Source organism: Tursiops truncatus, chromosome 4 (genome assembly GCF_011762595.2).
Source record: "Tursiops truncatus isolate mTurTru1 chromosome 4, mTurTru1.mat.Y, whole genome shotgun sequence".
NCBI classification, from domain to species: Eukaryota; Metazoa; Chordata; class Mammalia; order Artiodactyla; family Delphinidae; genus Tursiops; species Tursiops truncatus.
Window position 1 is genome coordinate 76,630,667 of NC_047037.1, and position 16,477 is coordinate 76,647,143.

At 44.3% G+C, this 16,477-nt stretch overlaps 1 protein-coding gene across 1 annotated transcript in view; it reads left to right on the forward strand.

Moving 5' to 3' along the window:
* The first annotated feature begins 502 nt into the window (after positions 1–502).
* ILDR1 (immunoglobulin like domain containing receptor 1) overlaps positions 503–16,477 on the forward strand; it is a 40,196-nt gene continuing 24,221 nt past the window's right edge. Inside the window, exons 1-3 of the mRNA XM_033855773.2 lie at positions 503–829; positions 14,189–14,359; positions 15,744–15,893. Coding sequence (XP_033711664.1) covers positions 775–829; positions 14,189–14,359; positions 15,744–15,893 — 376 coding nt within the window. The 5' untranslated portion in view covers positions 503–774. The remainder of the gene's footprint in view (positions 830–14,188; positions 14,360–15,743; positions 15,894–16,477) is intronic.

The window sequence follows — 16,477 nt, forward strand, 5'->3', positions numbered from 1 at the left end:
GGGCTGCTGAGCTGCATGCAGGATGGCAAATAATAAGGCCTAAACCAATATTAACGATGCCTAACTATGGATGGTGGGAGCACGGTTTTTTCTTACTTCCATTAATTTATATTTTTTCTAACTTTTCTATAATGAGCACCCTTTTCTTTTATAACTTGGAAAATTAGGTCTATTTCTCTAGTTCACACCCCACCATCTTTATTTATAGAAAACCTGAACAATCATTACACATAAACTTCCTATTAGTGTGTTTTTAGTGGGGAAAAAAAATGTTTTCCAAGCACGTGTGAGTGAATGGAAACATACGGCAGGAAATATTCCCTAGAAAGTTATATCCACATAATTCTACGAAGAGTGAGGGAGAAATTTGCTAGGGGTAAGATTTCCCAAGAACTTCTGGGGAAAATGGTAACAGGCTCTTATAGGTGGGAGGCGAGAGTGGCACGAGATGGTGTTTCGGTGAGGAGAATCACCTGGCAGCCTGCCTGGGCGGGGCGGTGGCAGGCAGGAAAGGTGGCCGCGGGCCAGGGCCGGGGCGGAGCAGGAAACGGCGGCGCGCGGAGCGGGAGGCGGAGCCGCGGGGAGCTCCCAGGTGGACAGGAGCCGGGCGGTACCTGCCCGCGGAGCCGGACCGGTCCTCCCGCCGCGCCGCACGCAGTGAGCGGAAAGCGGGGGGATTCCTAGGAGAAGTGGTGCGCCCTGAACCGGCCGCTGATGAAGACAGACACAGTGTCCCTGGAGCCCCTGAGCTGAAAGGGAACGGAGAGGGCCGGAATGAGCCCCGAGCTGCCCGCACCTTGGCTGCTGCTCTTCACCTGGCTCCCAGCAGGTGAGCCGTGGGAAAATGGGTCCCACCAGGGGCCCAAGGGGAGAGGAAGCCATTGTTGCCTGGCCTTGCAGAACTGGCCACAGGCAGGACAGCGGAGGCCCGGGCCGCGCTCAGGTGGCTCTTGGCACGGGCGCCAGGAGTTGCGGGGACTGAATCGAGTTTCTGTCTGTGGGAACCTGTTGTTTTCTTCTTTTATTAGCCTAGGCCCTTCCGAAACAGGTGCAACTAAGGAAGAAGCCAGGAGCCTCTGGGCTTCTCCTCCTGCTCTTTAGGCACTCCTTGGTCTCTAAAGCCAAATTGATAGAGGCGGAAACACCACGCTTACAATTCCTAATTGTAATTCCTAATTCCCACTTCTGACCCTGGGCACCCCATCCTCAGAATTAGGACTCTGTAGCCAGCAGTCATCTAGGTCAAAAGAATAATAAAAGAAGCCTTACAGACAAAAATCCCATTAGGGTATGAAACCCAATCCTTAAATCACCAGCATGATGTTTTAAAAGCTGTTCTATTTTTACAAAGAATATTGAACGCTCAACATTTTTCAAACACAATGATTATAACCAAAGGGTATATTCTTTTTTTTTTGAATTTTATTTTTATACAGCAGGTTCTTATTAGTTATCTATTTTATACATATTGGTGTATATATGTCAATCCCAATCTCCCAATTCATCCCTTTTTCCCCCTTTGGTGTCCATACATTTGTTCTCTACATCTGTGTCTTTATTTCTGCCTTGCAAACAGGTTCATCTATACCATTTTTCTAGATTCTACATATACGTGTTAATGCATGATATTTGTTTTTCTCTTTCTGACTTACTTCACTCTGTATGACAGTCTCTAGGTCCATCCACGTCTCTACAAATGACCCAATTTCATTCCTTTTTATGCTGAGTAATATTCCATTGTATATATGTACCACATCTTCTTTATACATTCATCTGTCGATGGGCATTTAGGTTGCTTCCATGACCTGGCTACTGTAAATAGTGCTGCAATGAACATTGGGGTGCATGTGTCTTTCTGAATTACCATTTTCTCTGTGTATATGCCCAGCAGTGGGATTGCTGTGTCATATGGTAATTTTATTTTTAGTTTTTTAAGGAACCTCCATACTGTTCTCTGTAGTGGCTGTATCAATTTATATTCCTACCAACAGTGCAAGAGGGTTCCCTTTTCTCCACACCCCCTCCATCATTTGTTCTTTGTAGATTTTCTGATGATGCCCATTCTAACCGGTGTGAGGTGATACCTCATTGTAGTTTTGGTTTGCATTTCTCTAATAATTAGTGATGTTGAGCAGCTTTTCTTGGCCAGCTGTATGTCTTCTTTGGAGAAATGTCTATTTAGGTCTTCTGCACTTTTTTGGATTGGTTGTTTGTTATTCTAATATTGAGCTGCATGAACTGTTTATATATTTTAGAGATTAATCCTTTGTCCTTTGATTCGTTTGCAAATATTTTCTCCCACTCTGAGGGTTGTCTTTTCATCTTGTTTATAGTTTCCTTTGCTGTGCAAAAGCTTTTAAGTTTCATTAGGTCCCATGTGTTTATTTTTGTTTTTATTTACATTACCCTAGGAGGTGGGTCAAAAAAGATCTTGCTGTGATTTATGTCAAAAAGTGTTCTGCCTATGTTTTCCTCTAAGAGCTCTATAGTGTCTGGTCTTACATTTAGGTCTTTAATCCATTTTGAGTTTATTTTTGTGTATGGTATTAGGGAGTGTTCTAATTTCATTCTTTTACATGTAGCTGTCCAGTTTTCCCAGCACCACTTATTGAAGAGACTGTCTTTTCTCCATTGTATATCCTTGCCTCCTTTGTCATAGATTAGTTGACCATAGGTGTGTGGGTTTATCTCTGAGCTTTCTATCCTGTTCCATTGATCTATATTTCTGTTTTTGTGCCAGTATCATATTGTCTTGATTACTATAGCTTTGTAGTATAGTCTGAAGTCAGAGAGTCTGATTCCTCCAGCTCCATTTTTTTCCCTGAAGACTGCTTTGGCAGTGTCTCCATACAAATTTTAAGACTTTTTGTTCCAGTTCTGTAAAAACTGCCACTGGTAATTTGATAGGGATTGCATTGAATCTGTAGATTGCTTTGGGCAGTATAGTCATTTTCACAATATTGATTCTTCCAATCCAAGAACATGGTATATCTCTCCTTCTGTTTGTGTCATCTTTGATTTCTTTCATCAGTGTCTTATAGTTTTCTGAGTACAGGTCTGTTACCTCCTTAGGTAGGTTTATTCCTAGGTATTTTATTCTTTTTGTTGCAATGGTGAATGGGATTGTCTCCTTAATTTCTCTTTCTGATCTTTCATGGTTAGTGTATAGAAATGCAAGAGATTTCTGTGCATTAATTTTGTATCCTGCAACTTTACCAAATTCATTGATTAGCTCTAGTAGTTTTCTGGTGGCTAAAGGGTATATTCTTAAAGTAAGCAAATTGCTAAATGGACAGACTTCAGAAAGTGGAGCTCCAGGTGTTCATGAACCAACCATGCAGTGTGAGTAGCCAGGATACTGAGGTGGTCAAATAATACAGACTGCTGTATTTGCCTGGCATTCGTTAAATGGAAGCCTACCTGCGTGACACATTTTAGAAGCAAAGAATGCTGAACACGGAAAGATCCTAAGTCCAGGAAGAAATACAGTTTACATTGTGACATATACACACATATATGAGATTTATAAAATAGGAACAAAAGGTACACACACACACACACACACACACACACACACACACAAAACCAGTTACTATGTTGGATAAAAGAATAACAAATTAACATTAAATATTACTTTAATAACATTTAAATTCATAGAACGTAATCCCCAAATTAACAGTATTAAATAGAAAAATCCAGTAAGTTGATTTTCTCAAGACCCACTGCAAACCGAGGTATGAACTTTGGAAAACCCTGCATTAGAACATATTCATTTTGGTCTGTCACCTTGTTCTCTTCTGTTTCTAAAGAAAAGTCAACCCAGCTCTCTGATTAGCATCCAAGTTTCTGCAGTTGCGAAGTGTGGGTCAGGAAAGAGATTATGTCAGATGTGGGTACTGGCTAGTTGGTGTGGCTTGGGGCCTCGATGAAGCCTCTGAGGTCAGGAAGTCCTGTGAAGTTACCAGAGTCTTTATGTTTGGAGCTGTGGAGAGATGGATTGTCAGAGGGTTTTGTGTGTGTGTAATTCTCCAAACTGTTTTTCCTTAAAAAGAAAGAAGTTTTTTTTATCACACAAGTGATATTTGCTGCTTAAAACAGAGCCTTAAGATACGGCTAAAGTAAGTTCCTATAGCTCTTTGCATTATTGGCTAATAGCTCTGGTTACCTTCATCCAATCTCAAAGTTTATTCCTGGAATGAAAAGTTTAGATTCCACCCCCGCCCCCCCCCCCCCCACTGCCAAATTCTAAATGGTTGTGTGTTGTTTGTGCTTTTGTGAATATTTAAAAAGATCTTAGAGGGGTGTTAGCTTATAGATCCACGTAGCTATCAACTTATATTATTCTTTAGGAAATCAGACAGCTGACTTCTAAGGGACAAGATTCTTAGCATCTAGACCAGGAGCTTCCCCTTGGTGGTCGGGGTGAAGGTTGGGATCATACTGAAAACCTAATGACATCTTGGTCCCTGATACAGTAGATAGTAAAAAGTAGAGCTTCTCAGGTGTTGGATAGGGGACTGTCCACTCGACTCCTCCCTTGCCCCCCACCCCCCTGCCGTGAGGCTCCCTGAAGTACCTCCCAGAACCCCAGTGCTCTGCGAACACAAGTAGAAATCACTCCCAGTCCTTGTCTTCTCCTCCCAGCCAGTTTTACAGATAAGGAAATCTGTGTCCAGGGAAGTCAGGCATCTCAAGTTGACACAGTGGAGTTGGTTTGAGAGCTGGGACGACGGGAACCCTGGCGTCCTCACTCTTAGTCCATTGCTCTTTCACCTATTTCATACCATGGAGCAGGTTTGTTTTGCCTAATTGAATCCTGGTAGAAATAGAAATTGACTACCTCCTGGAGGTATAACCAGATGTTAATTATTAAACCTCTTGCCTCAACAACAGTATAGTGGGATGAGATGCTGGGTAATTACTGTACTGTCTGCCTAAGTTTCTTTCAGCCTAATACTTTATTTCATTATTTGAAGTCCTTAGGGGAGAAATAAGATTGTGTGTTTTAAGAATTAGGAAGACTCTGATCATGTCTTGTCTTTCTCCAGTCCTCGTTTCTGGATCTTCCAATCTACAAATCTTAGGGTAAGGTGGGGTCAGAGGAAAGCATTCTACACTTTCTTCATTTCCCAAACCCAGTTAATCACCATGTGCTATTGCTTAATCCCAGCATCTTAACCATCTCCTTGCCTCTAGGCCTGCTACCTCTCTGCCTAGTTTCAACCATCCTCTACCCAGATGATAGGTTAGCCTACCTGGATTAATCTTTCCCACCTTCACTTGAGTCCTCCAAGAACATCTACTAGATCCCCATAGTTTATATGAGTGGATTAAAGCTCTTTGGAATTCAAGCCTCACTCATTATGGCCTCACTAACATGGGCAGCCTTGTCTCCACTACTGTGAGCGTGCTCTTGCACCCCCTCTCCCCCCAACATACACCGTTCTTCCTTGCTTTTTGTCTGGCCATATTACAAATGGTTGACTTTAACCATTTGTTTTCTGTACTTTCAGAGCACTTAAACTTTGTTCCAAGCAGCTTAGCCTGTCTTGTATGAATTTATTTGTTTATTCAGCAAAGGTTTAATGCACACCATGTGCCAGACGTACTCTCAAACAAAAGCAGACACGGCTTTGGTCCCCATGGTGCTTATGGTCTAAAGGAAATACAAGCAAATGTAGAAATACAACTATGATAGGGACTATGAGAAAGAGATACAAGGTACCACAAGAGCATATAATAGATGGATTTTGCTCATTCAGGAGGCCCTCCCTGGAGAAATGATGCTCACATTGAGAGCTGAGGGGTGATCATCCCAAACAAATGAATAGCATGTGCAAGGCTGCTGGATAGGAGCTCAGTGAGAATGAGAGGTGGCAAGAATATCAGTGTGACTGAAAGGAGGAAGCCACTGGACGTGTGGTGGAAAGGAGGCTGGGGATGGGTAGGACCAGATATGCATGGCCTCATGGGTCATGGTGGAAGGCTTTGTATTTATCATAAGAACAATGGACAGCTTTTGGAGATATTTAAGGAGAAAGAGTTGGGAGACGGGTGTGAAATCCACGTGGAGGAAAACCAGAGTATGTGCAGGTACCAGTTAAGCTGAAGCAGTATCCAGGCTGGAAGTGATGGTAGCTTGTGCTAGGGTGACGGTGATGATGGAGAGACAGAGATTCCAGAAATACTTAGGAGACAAATAAACCCAATTTGATAATAGACTTTATATGGAGTGAGGAAGAAAGAGATGTCAAGGACGATTTCTAGTTTTCAGTCTTGTCCACTCACTGAGATGGGAAATAGGGAAGAAGCCCAAGTTTGTACAGAAGGAATAGGATTTAGATTTGGGGTCTGATTTAGATTCTGAAACAACCAAGAAGAGCTATGAGGAGGATTTGGACCCGTGTGTCTTCTTGGCTCTTATTGTACAGTAGTAGGATTTGTTATTCAAAACTCTACCAGTTTCTAAGCCATCCTATAAAGCTTAGCCATGACCAGAGGTACCTTGCTTATCCGTTTACTTATGTATTGTTGACTTTCCCCAAGAGTATAAGTTCCAAGAGTACAGGGACCTTGTCTCTCTCATTAGCTACTTTACCCCCATCGTCTGGAACAGCTTCTGGCTCATAGTAGGTATTCAATAAATGAGTGAATGAGTGACCCGAAGGCCCAGGGCACACAGAAATTTGTCATTGTGGTGAGACTTAAATTTGCATGTGCTCTGAGATTAGCATGTGGGGACACAGATGAGTCACTGAGTCACAGACACTGAGCGTCTGGCTTTGGGAAACCCCAAGCATCTGCCTCTCAACCAGGTCTTGTTGTCCTCTACCCCTAATAACCAAAGGATATCAAATTCAAACCACCTGAGGGGCTATTTTTTTCACCTAGTAGTTTATCAAGAAATTTTTAAAGATTGATATTTCCCCTGTTGGAAAGATTGTGGTGAAACATGGGAGTGTCACACCCTGTTGATGGGAATATAACTTTCTTTCCTGAATTATCTATTAAAATATAAAAGTCTTATCCCCTTTGACCCAGCACTCTCTCTTTGAGAAATACATCCTACTAGAATAAAAGCATGCATGTGAAGAGATACTCTATATAATATAAAGGTATTCATTTCGACAAATTATTTCAGCATTGTTTGTAATAGTGAAATATTAGAAACAACCTAAATGCCCATCATTAGAAAAATGGGTAAATTATGGTTCATCCATGTAGCAAATTTTCATGCAGCCACTAAAATTTAGATCAATATATACTGAGATAGAATATAATGATATCTCATTAGTTTGAAGAAAAAACAAAGTTGCAGGTCAATGTACATAATATTAATTTTAATAAAAAAAAAACGTGTAGGAAAAGATGTGGAGGGTAGACACCAAATTATGGTGCCTCTGGAGAGTAGAGTTCATAGTGAGCAAGGATGAACATTTTACTTTATACCCTTCTCTATTGTTTGAAGTTTCTTATTATTTATCTTATAAATAAAAAAGGAAGAAAGGGGTTTCTCTACAAAATGCTTAAAATAAATTTGTGAATGTCTCTTAAAGGGTTAAACCTCCACCATTAGGAAAGTTATCCAGAAGGCAGGTGGTACAATGGAAACTGTAGGATTTGGGATTTTAGAGGTATACGCTTATATCTAGTTTCGCTATTTACTAGCTGTGTGGCTTCAAACCGGTTACTTAATCTCCCTGAGGATTTTCCTCATCTATGAAATTGAGATAAAAATAAGGCTGATCTCATGGGGGTTTGCCAAGGTTAAACTACGTACTGCATAATGAAGCCCCCAATACCATGCTGACCAACACTGAAGTGCTCAGTAGTTACCAGTTTCCTCCCGAGGGTAGTCATAGGCTTCTGCCACCCCAAGCCTAACAACTGTCGAGAAGCACCCCCAGACCTTTGTTAAACGTGCAATACGTAGACATAATTCCTCCCCCGCCCCAACCTGCTTCTTTCTCCCCTTTTCTCCTCTCCTTGCTCTCTCCGTCCCTTACTTCTTGTCCATGCATTGCCAGGCCCTCTTCCCCTTGATTCCTCTTCTGTTTGCACTGTTATCTGAAGAAATGTAACAAATACTGATGGTAAATATACTTGGGGAGATAGCTTGCCCTGACATAAACTCTGATAGGATTAAACCTGTGTACTTTTTGTTAACCTGATTAGTGGAGCAGAGGTGACTGGGTGCCTGAAAAACAGGAATCAAGACCTTCCATTGGAGGCACCATTAGGCCACTGCCCCTTGCTGGGAAAGACCTTGCTCTCCTCCCTGCCTGCCACTCCCTTCCAAGCAAGACCTTTCACGTGGAAATGAGGGGAAATGCCATCCAGTCCCCTGAAAAGGATTCTTAGTTTAAAAGGAAAAAAAACTTTTGTATCTGTATCCCTGTACTGTATGGATAATATGTTCTAGAAACTATAAAACATCTTGCCCACTCTGATACTACACAGGGAAGACAGGCTGAATAAATAAATGTGCAAAGATCTGCATCTATTTGGGAACACATGGCATTTAGTTGTAAAGATACTGTTTTTTTTAATTGGTATATTTACCTTCCACTTCAACGCGGGATGGTAGTCCCCACTCTGCTTAGCAGCGTAGTCTTGGAAAGTACCTCATGGTGGGAAACAGAGAATCCCCTTCTCCTTCCCTCCTTCCCATGAGCTCTGCTATCTCATCTGAAGTTACCTTTCCACCCTTACAGATCTCCCTTCCTCTTTCACAGAGACAAACTGTGAATGGGTTTGCCAGGTAAGACGCAGCTTTAAAAGCTTTTAATGCACTAACTCATTTTGCAAAGAGAAGGCAGTAATGATAGCTTACATTTGTATCATTTTAATTCATTCAAAATGTTTTTGCATGCTGTTCTCAATTGCTCTCAACCTCTTGAAGTGGGCAAGATAAGAACAAATGATACAAGTAATAGCTACTGTTTACTGAGTGTCTATTATGTGCCAGGCTCTTTGCTAAATGCTGGACATATTTATCTCATTTAACCCTCACTATTACCCTATCAGGCACGGATTATCATCATCCCAATTTTGCATATATAGAAACAACTGTAGTTTGGAAATAACTTGTCAGGTCTTTTAGCGAGGAGGGGAGTGGAGGCAGAATTTGAACTCAGAAAATCAGTCTCCAGAATTCATGTTTTCAGGAGAAAATTATAGACACAACTAGGCAATTAGATGGTGATGAACTGGGGAGAAGGAGATGCCACAGGATGAAGGGAATTTAAGAACAGAAAGAAAAATTAAGAATTTGAAAGCCCGTAGTACCAGGTTTAAAAGAGCAAGGATGCAACCAGGACACATATAAACAGGACACTTATCTTTTTGAATCTCTTCATATTTTCAGCCCAGATTCTGCTGCCCTTAGTCTCTTCTTGAAAACTTTACCTGCTTAGTAGTGTGCGTGTCCAGTGTGGTTAGTTTTACAGAGAAATTAGAGGCTAAAGGAAAAGATAGGAGGTTTCTGCCTTTGAAATGGTCTGTCTTGCTACTTCTTCTCTCTTCCTCCCAATCTGGAAATTCCTCCTGCTTTTTGAGAGTCCAGTGCCTGACTTCTACTTGGAAAGTCAGGCTTGCCTTCTTGGGAAAGATTGGATTTGGTGTGAGCAAGACCCGAGTTCAAATCCCGAGGCTGAGAGGGCTTGGTTTATTACAGTCTCTGAACTTTTGCCCACAGATATGAGCAGGGCTGACCCCACCCTAGGGAATTTTGTGAGGATTAGAGACGATGTATGTACATCACCTGGTACACAGTAGATGCTGAAACCCAGAGCAACAGCTGAGAAGAAGGGAGAAGGGTTTGCTGGTTGCTCGGTACCGTTTGGCCTGAGACTCTCCCCCACTCTCCATGTGAGGGTGGGCGAGGGGTGAAGGTCTGGGAGCTGTACAGGATGCTGTAGGGCCAACAGACCGCTGGAGGGAGTGTGAATGAGTTCAATATTGTCAGATATGTGGGAACCTGGCGTATTTCAAGGCTTGAAGTTCACGTAAGGCATGAAATTAAAGAGAGGATAAAAGAGAAATACCAGGCAACAAAGCCAGTGCTGACGTTGGTAAAGGTGAGTCAAGTCACCCCACGTGTGCTTTGTCCATAACAAGAGCATTCATGGGAAAGAAGCTGAGTGCGCATTTGGTAATGAAGGTGATCACCCTTGTCCCCATTCTTCTGCCTCAGGGTGTCAGATTCAGCCATCTTCAAAGCTACCCCAGAGCAACTTCTGGCTCCAACCAAATACCCTCTCTGACTCCCAGCAAACCTGCACTACCCCCCTGCAGATATTCCACCTCTATACAAATAATGTTGACTGGAGTCCTTTGAATAAACTGTCATTTGTATTGAATTACCATTCAGCAAAATAAAGAACATGTAGTTTATTAATCACGGTATTAGAGTAACTGCTGCCCGTTGTTTATTAATTATTGCTCATGTAGCCTGGCCCCATGTTCTGATTATTTGCAAGCTATTGAATACCAAACATCTTCCTTTATTTAAAGAATAGCCAGGTAGAGTGGCAAGAGACTGCTCAGGGGCAGAATCTTGGCTCCAACCCCCTTAGAAAATGAATGACCACAGTCAAGCCACTTGCCTTATTCAATCCTAGATTTGCTGTGTATGCACCGGCACAACTTGTTTCCTCCCAGGGCTCATATTTAGGGAGTAAATGAAAATATTTGAAAGTGCTTTGTGAACCTAAGATTTTGTTTACACCACAATTCAATGTTTTTCTCTCTATTCCAATCCATGTGTGTTACTGAACAAAATAAGCTAGTGTTTCTGTAGTGAATAGTGCCATCCTATTCATTGTCAGATCTTACCTGTAGCTGCTTCTGGTATGCAGTTAAAGCTGTGTTGGGTAAAAGCTCCAAGGCCTACTTCAGGTCAGTTCTGGAAAAAACCAAAGAGGTGGTGAAGGTGGAGAAGCAAAAATAAAAAATCAGATTATGAAATAATCCTTGTTAGGCTTGAGATACTAGTCATTAGCTCTTCCATTCTGATTGGACTGATTTCCAGGAACACTACAGCTAGTAGAGACAGCAGCTATTTCCCCCAAACTCCTCAAGGCTTATTTTCAAAGTGATGTTCTTTTTCCATTCACAACTAAATAAGGAAGTTATCCATCTTCCTAAAAACATCACTTTCACCTTATTACTCTTCTTCAGGAAAGCCTTCAGTGATTATCCATTAACTGGAAATAGACTCTGGAGTGCAATTTACACTCCACCCCACCTCCCCACTTCCTACTCCCCACAACCAGCTCGCCTTATTTATCCTCTGTCTATAAAGCCAGAGGCACCAGCTGGGTTGGTTCCCTCCAGGTTCTCCAAGGAACTGCCCCTTCCTGATAAGGGCCTTTGCTCACTCCTTTCTTCCATCCTGATACAATGAGTCTCTCTGCCCTTTCCCTATTTTTCACATATCATTTTTTTTTTTTTTTTTTTTTTTTTTTTTTTTTTTTGCGGTACGCAGGCCTCTCACTGTTGTGGCCTCTCCCGTTGCGGAACCCAGGCTCCGGATGCACAGGCTCAGCGGCCATGGCTCACGGGCCCAGCCACTCCGCGGCATGTGAGATCTTCCCGGACCGGAGCACGAACCCGTGTCCCCTGCTTCGGCAGGCGGGCTCTCAACCACTGCGCCACCAGGGAAGCCCTCACGTATCATCTTAATCCTACTTGGGTTTTAGGGTCTAGCTTAAATCTCTTCCTTCTATGTTGCTTCCCACCCACAGGTCTCCCCCACACTGCTGCAGACCCTCTCTCTAGCATGGCTGTCACTGGCACATCCTCATTACAGCCCAGCCCTGGAGATGGCTCAGGTCATTTCTGGGGACCAGAGCCTGTCCCAAGCAACATTCTGCTACCTCTCTGTGGACATGAGAAAAGTGGCTGCTGGTGGCCATCACAAACCATGGTGGCTGTCTTATGAGGGTTGTGTCCAGAAGGCGAGGCAGGACCCAGAACCATGTGGCTCTGGCCGTTGAGCCAGGCTCACCCAGCTGCTCTATAACAGGGGTGACTGTATTTATTTTGTTTATGGGAGTTAGTCAAAATGAAGGTAGCTCTACCTGAGAACTCTATTGGAGGGACTCCCAGCTTGAACCCCTTTCTCCTTGGCCCTCATAATTAGGGAAAAAAGGAAAAAAGACTCATACAGTGTCACTAACATGGCAGCATATATGCCAGCACCTTGCCAGGTACCATGCCAAGTGTCAGGAGTGGGTTATCTCATTGCATTCTTGCAAGGACCTGATTAGGTTAGTACTATTATAATCTCCATTCATAGCTGAGGAAACACAAGCTCAGAGAGAGTAAATAACTTGTCCAATGTCCAAGTGAGTAGTACAGTTTGATTTGAACCCAGTCGTATCTGAGTCCAAAGCCTGGGTTTACTTTAGCTAGTCTACACCGGTGGTTCTCAAAGTATGGTACCCATCAAAGTAGTATCAGCAACTCCTGGAAATTTGTTAGAAATATAAGTTCTTGGGTCCCACCCAAGTCCTACTGAATTAGAAACTCCTGCTGACAGTGATCTGGGCTGTCACGAGTCCTCCCAGTGGTGCATGCTCAAGTTTGAATACTACTGCTCTACACTAAACCTCCTATGAGAAGGCCGCTATAACTTGGCCTAGAGTCCATATTGACATAGGAACATTTGAAGATGCTGGTTATGTGTGGACTTCTGACCATGTCAGAGTCCCACCTGACATTTCTGTGCCACCTGGTTCCTCATCAACACACACTTGGAGCTTTCAGTATATCTGTAGATTTGGAGGGTAAGGGGAGAAAGTTTTTAAAAAGTAAAAAGAAAAATTGTTAGTTCCTTCAAGTCTTTCGTGATAAAATTTGTCACAGTCTGATCATTTTTTTATTTTCTTTATGCTTATGTCGACCAGTTGAACTGCCAAGTTTCACTGGTCATTCATTCTATCATTTATTCAACAAACATTTGTTGGGTGCCAAGGAGGTGACAGGCACAGTATGAGGCTCTTGTGTTTGAACAGTGAGTCAGAGGCAAACCCAGTTGGCCTTCTCAGAGCCTACAGTAGACAGGCCATCCCCAGAAGTGTGAAATGCTCTGCCTGTGGGTAGGATGAGGCACTTTGGGAAAACAGAGGAAAGCCCCTCTCCCAGACTTGTAGTCAGAGGAGGCTTCTTGAGGAGGTAAGGGTGCAGCTGAAGACCTAAGAAAGAAGTAGTACTTAGCCTGGTGAAGGGAGTGGAGTGGCAGCTGGTGATGTGGAAGAGTGCTCCAGCCAAGAGATGTGCATGTGGGAGCACCTGGGGAAGACAGCAGTCCTAGCACGGGAAAGACTGAGGCAAGTCCAGAGTGGCTGAAGCCCCAAGTTGGGGTGGGCATGAAGGGAGATGAGGCCACAGAGAAAGGCTGAAGGCAGACGTGACTGGCCTCCTAGGCCAGGGTACAGAGGTTGAACTTTATCCTTAGGGAAATGGGAAAACATTTTAAGAAGAGAAGTGACATGAAAAATTATATATATTAGCAAAGTCACTCCAGTACATACATGACCTTCTTTTTTTTTTTTTTTTTTTAAAGAAGATGTTGGGGGTAGGAGTTTATTAATTAATTAATTTATTTTTGCTGTGTTGGGTCTTCATTTCTGTGCAAGGGCTTTCTCTAGTTGTGGCAAGCGGGGGCCACTCTTCATCGCAGTGCGCGGGCCTCTCACTGTCACGGCTTCTCTTGTTGCGGAGCACAGGCTCCAGACGCGCAGGCTCAGTAGTTGTGGCTCACGGGCCCAGTTGCTCCGCGGCATGTGGGATCCTCCCAGACCAGGGCTCGAACCCGTGTCCCCTGCATCGGCAGGCAGACTCTCAACCACTGCGCCATCAGGGAAGCCCCATGGCCTTCTTTTAATATCGTTTCTTTATCATTGTTGGATGTGTTATCACTCCCTATGGACTGGGAGCACCTTGGGAGTCATGGTTTTTGCTCTTTTTCTCCTCCATCTCCTCCAGGGTGTCTGTGCAGTTTCCGTCCCAACCCTGCCCAGGCTAAGTAAGAACACAGACAGCTTGTGAGCTGCTCCCAACCAGTCAGGCGGTGTGTTTGCTTGTGTGCAATGCTTTTATTGCCCCATGAATAGAAGTAGGTCACCCCTTAGAGACCTACCTAAGGTCTGCCTTCAGCATTGTCTCCTGCTCTTGGCTGCAGGGTGTGTGTCCTTGCTGGTGACAGTCCAGCACACGGAGCGCTATGTCACCCTGTTTGCCTCCGTCGTTCTCAAATGTGACTACACCACCTCTGCCCAGCTCCAGGATGTGGTGGTGACGTGGCGCTTCAAGTCCTTCTGCAAGGACCCCATCTTTGATTACTACTCTGCATGTGAGTGCCCTCATCCCTCCCCCCTGCTCTCCCGGAGTCCTTCTGTGAAGTACCGCCATTAGGGTGTAGGAATTATTTAGGATCACAAATCCTTATAGTGAGAAGAAGCCAGAAAGATCACTTAATACTGTCCCCTCGTTTTATAGATAAACAAACGGAGGCCAGGTAGATGAAATAACTTATTCAGGGTCACATAATATTTATTTATTTTAAAATTTATGTCTCACCTTGTTCTAAAATAAATGAAGGCAGCTTAGACTTTAAATAAAAGGCAGAGCAAGTTGTGACTCCTAGTTCATTCCTGGTTGCCCACCCATGCGCTAAGATGAGGATGTAGGTCTGCCTCTCATCACCCCCACCTCCTCCGAACGCAGACAAGAAGACTCCTACCCGCCCCCCAATGACGCATGAGGAGTGGTCCCTTGTGAGCCTCCCGCCCACTGCCACACTCCCTTCTAGAGCCAGCCTTCCTGGTGGACAGTCAGTCCTCTGTGGACTAAACACTCTCAGTGCTGGAGAGCTCCCTGGCCACAGGCAGCCTGTTCATTGTTGGACATCCCTGAGTGCTGTGCAGCTCTCCCCATGCTTAGCCAAGTCCTGCCTCTCAGTAACAGCTGCCCTACTCACGTCAGTCCTGCTGTCTGGAACCAAAGCTCTTCCCTAGCTGCCCACCTCTGCCTCTCTCAAGAAACAAAGGAACCCTGATCCCCACCACCAGCCTGGGACAGTTAACCGTTAGAAATTCGGAGAATAGAAGTAGATACCCTGTTCACAGGAAGGAACTGAGCTTCCTGAGATGAGGAAAAGCAAGGGGAGACATCAGCTTTACCTTTTTTAGCCCTAATATCTTACAATATGAACTCCAAAACCTAACTGTCTGAGCCAGCCACAGAGCCTGACATTGTCCCCAAAACACCCCTCTCTAAATTGAGGCATTGTTTCCTGGGGGTTACTCTTAAAATGCCTGCATTAAGTGGGAAGGTAGGAGGGACCGGCTAGTAGGCATTTATCATCAGCAGATTTAACAGCTCTCAAAACTTTTATTGTGAGGGCAGGTGGATGAACCATATGGGAGCAGATTCTGGAGTGACTTTGAAAATGAGGCAAGAGAAACTGGGGGGGGGAGACGGGGATGCAGTCAGGATTTGGAAATGATGGCCTATTAGAGGGGTCTGGAGTCTTGCTGCTCAAAGTGTGGGTCATTGGTGTCACCTGGGAACTCATTAGAAATGCAGAATCTCAGATCCCCACTCCAGAATCTTCGTGGGGATGCATAGGCTCGGGAAAAATTGAGAACATTCATTGCTCCAGAAACCACTAAGGGCACCTTTCTTCATGGGAATTCCCCACTGCTGTGTGACGTAGGTGTGTACTCTTTCCCCAGCATACCAGGCGGCTTTATCCCTGGGCCAGGACCCATCCAATGACTGCAATGACAGCCAGCGGGAGGTGCGCATCGTGGCCCAGAGGCGGGGGCAGAACGAGCCCGTGCTGGGGGTGGATTACCGGCAGCGCAAGATCACCATCCAGAACCGTGAGTGTGGAGGCAGCAGGGAACTGGGGGTGGAGAGGTGTGTAGACCAGGCCCAGAGGTCTGAGTCATTGTGGGGATTTCCCCTTTTTTTCTGCTGCCTGATGGTCTACTTGGTCACTTTCATTTTTTGAGGAAAGTGCCAAATACACAGAATGTGCTATATACCATCTGAAGTCATTACCCTGGAAGCTGGTCTCAGGCAAGAAGACATCCTACAGCTTTGGCTAAAGGTCAGGGAGTGGGTGATTTCCTTTGCTTTTCCAAGATGCAGGTCTAACGTGTGGCTCAGGCTCCCTTGATTCCTTCCACAGATTGTTCTCAGGGCCTGCTCGAACCCCAGGCCCCTGAGTTCCCCTCTGGCTACTTCTGTTGCCCAAATCTAAGGAAATAGGGGTTTCCAAGTAGATGGCCACCTTAGACCCTCGCCCTCCATTGGTAGAGGAAAGAGCATTGTGCTTAGAATCAAAAGACAGGGTGGGTGCCCCCATGCTTCCACTCCCTTGCTTAGTGACCAGCAGCAGATCCATTCTTTTCTCTGGCCTCTGTTGCCACATCTGAAAGATGGGCATAATGGCCTCTGTCTC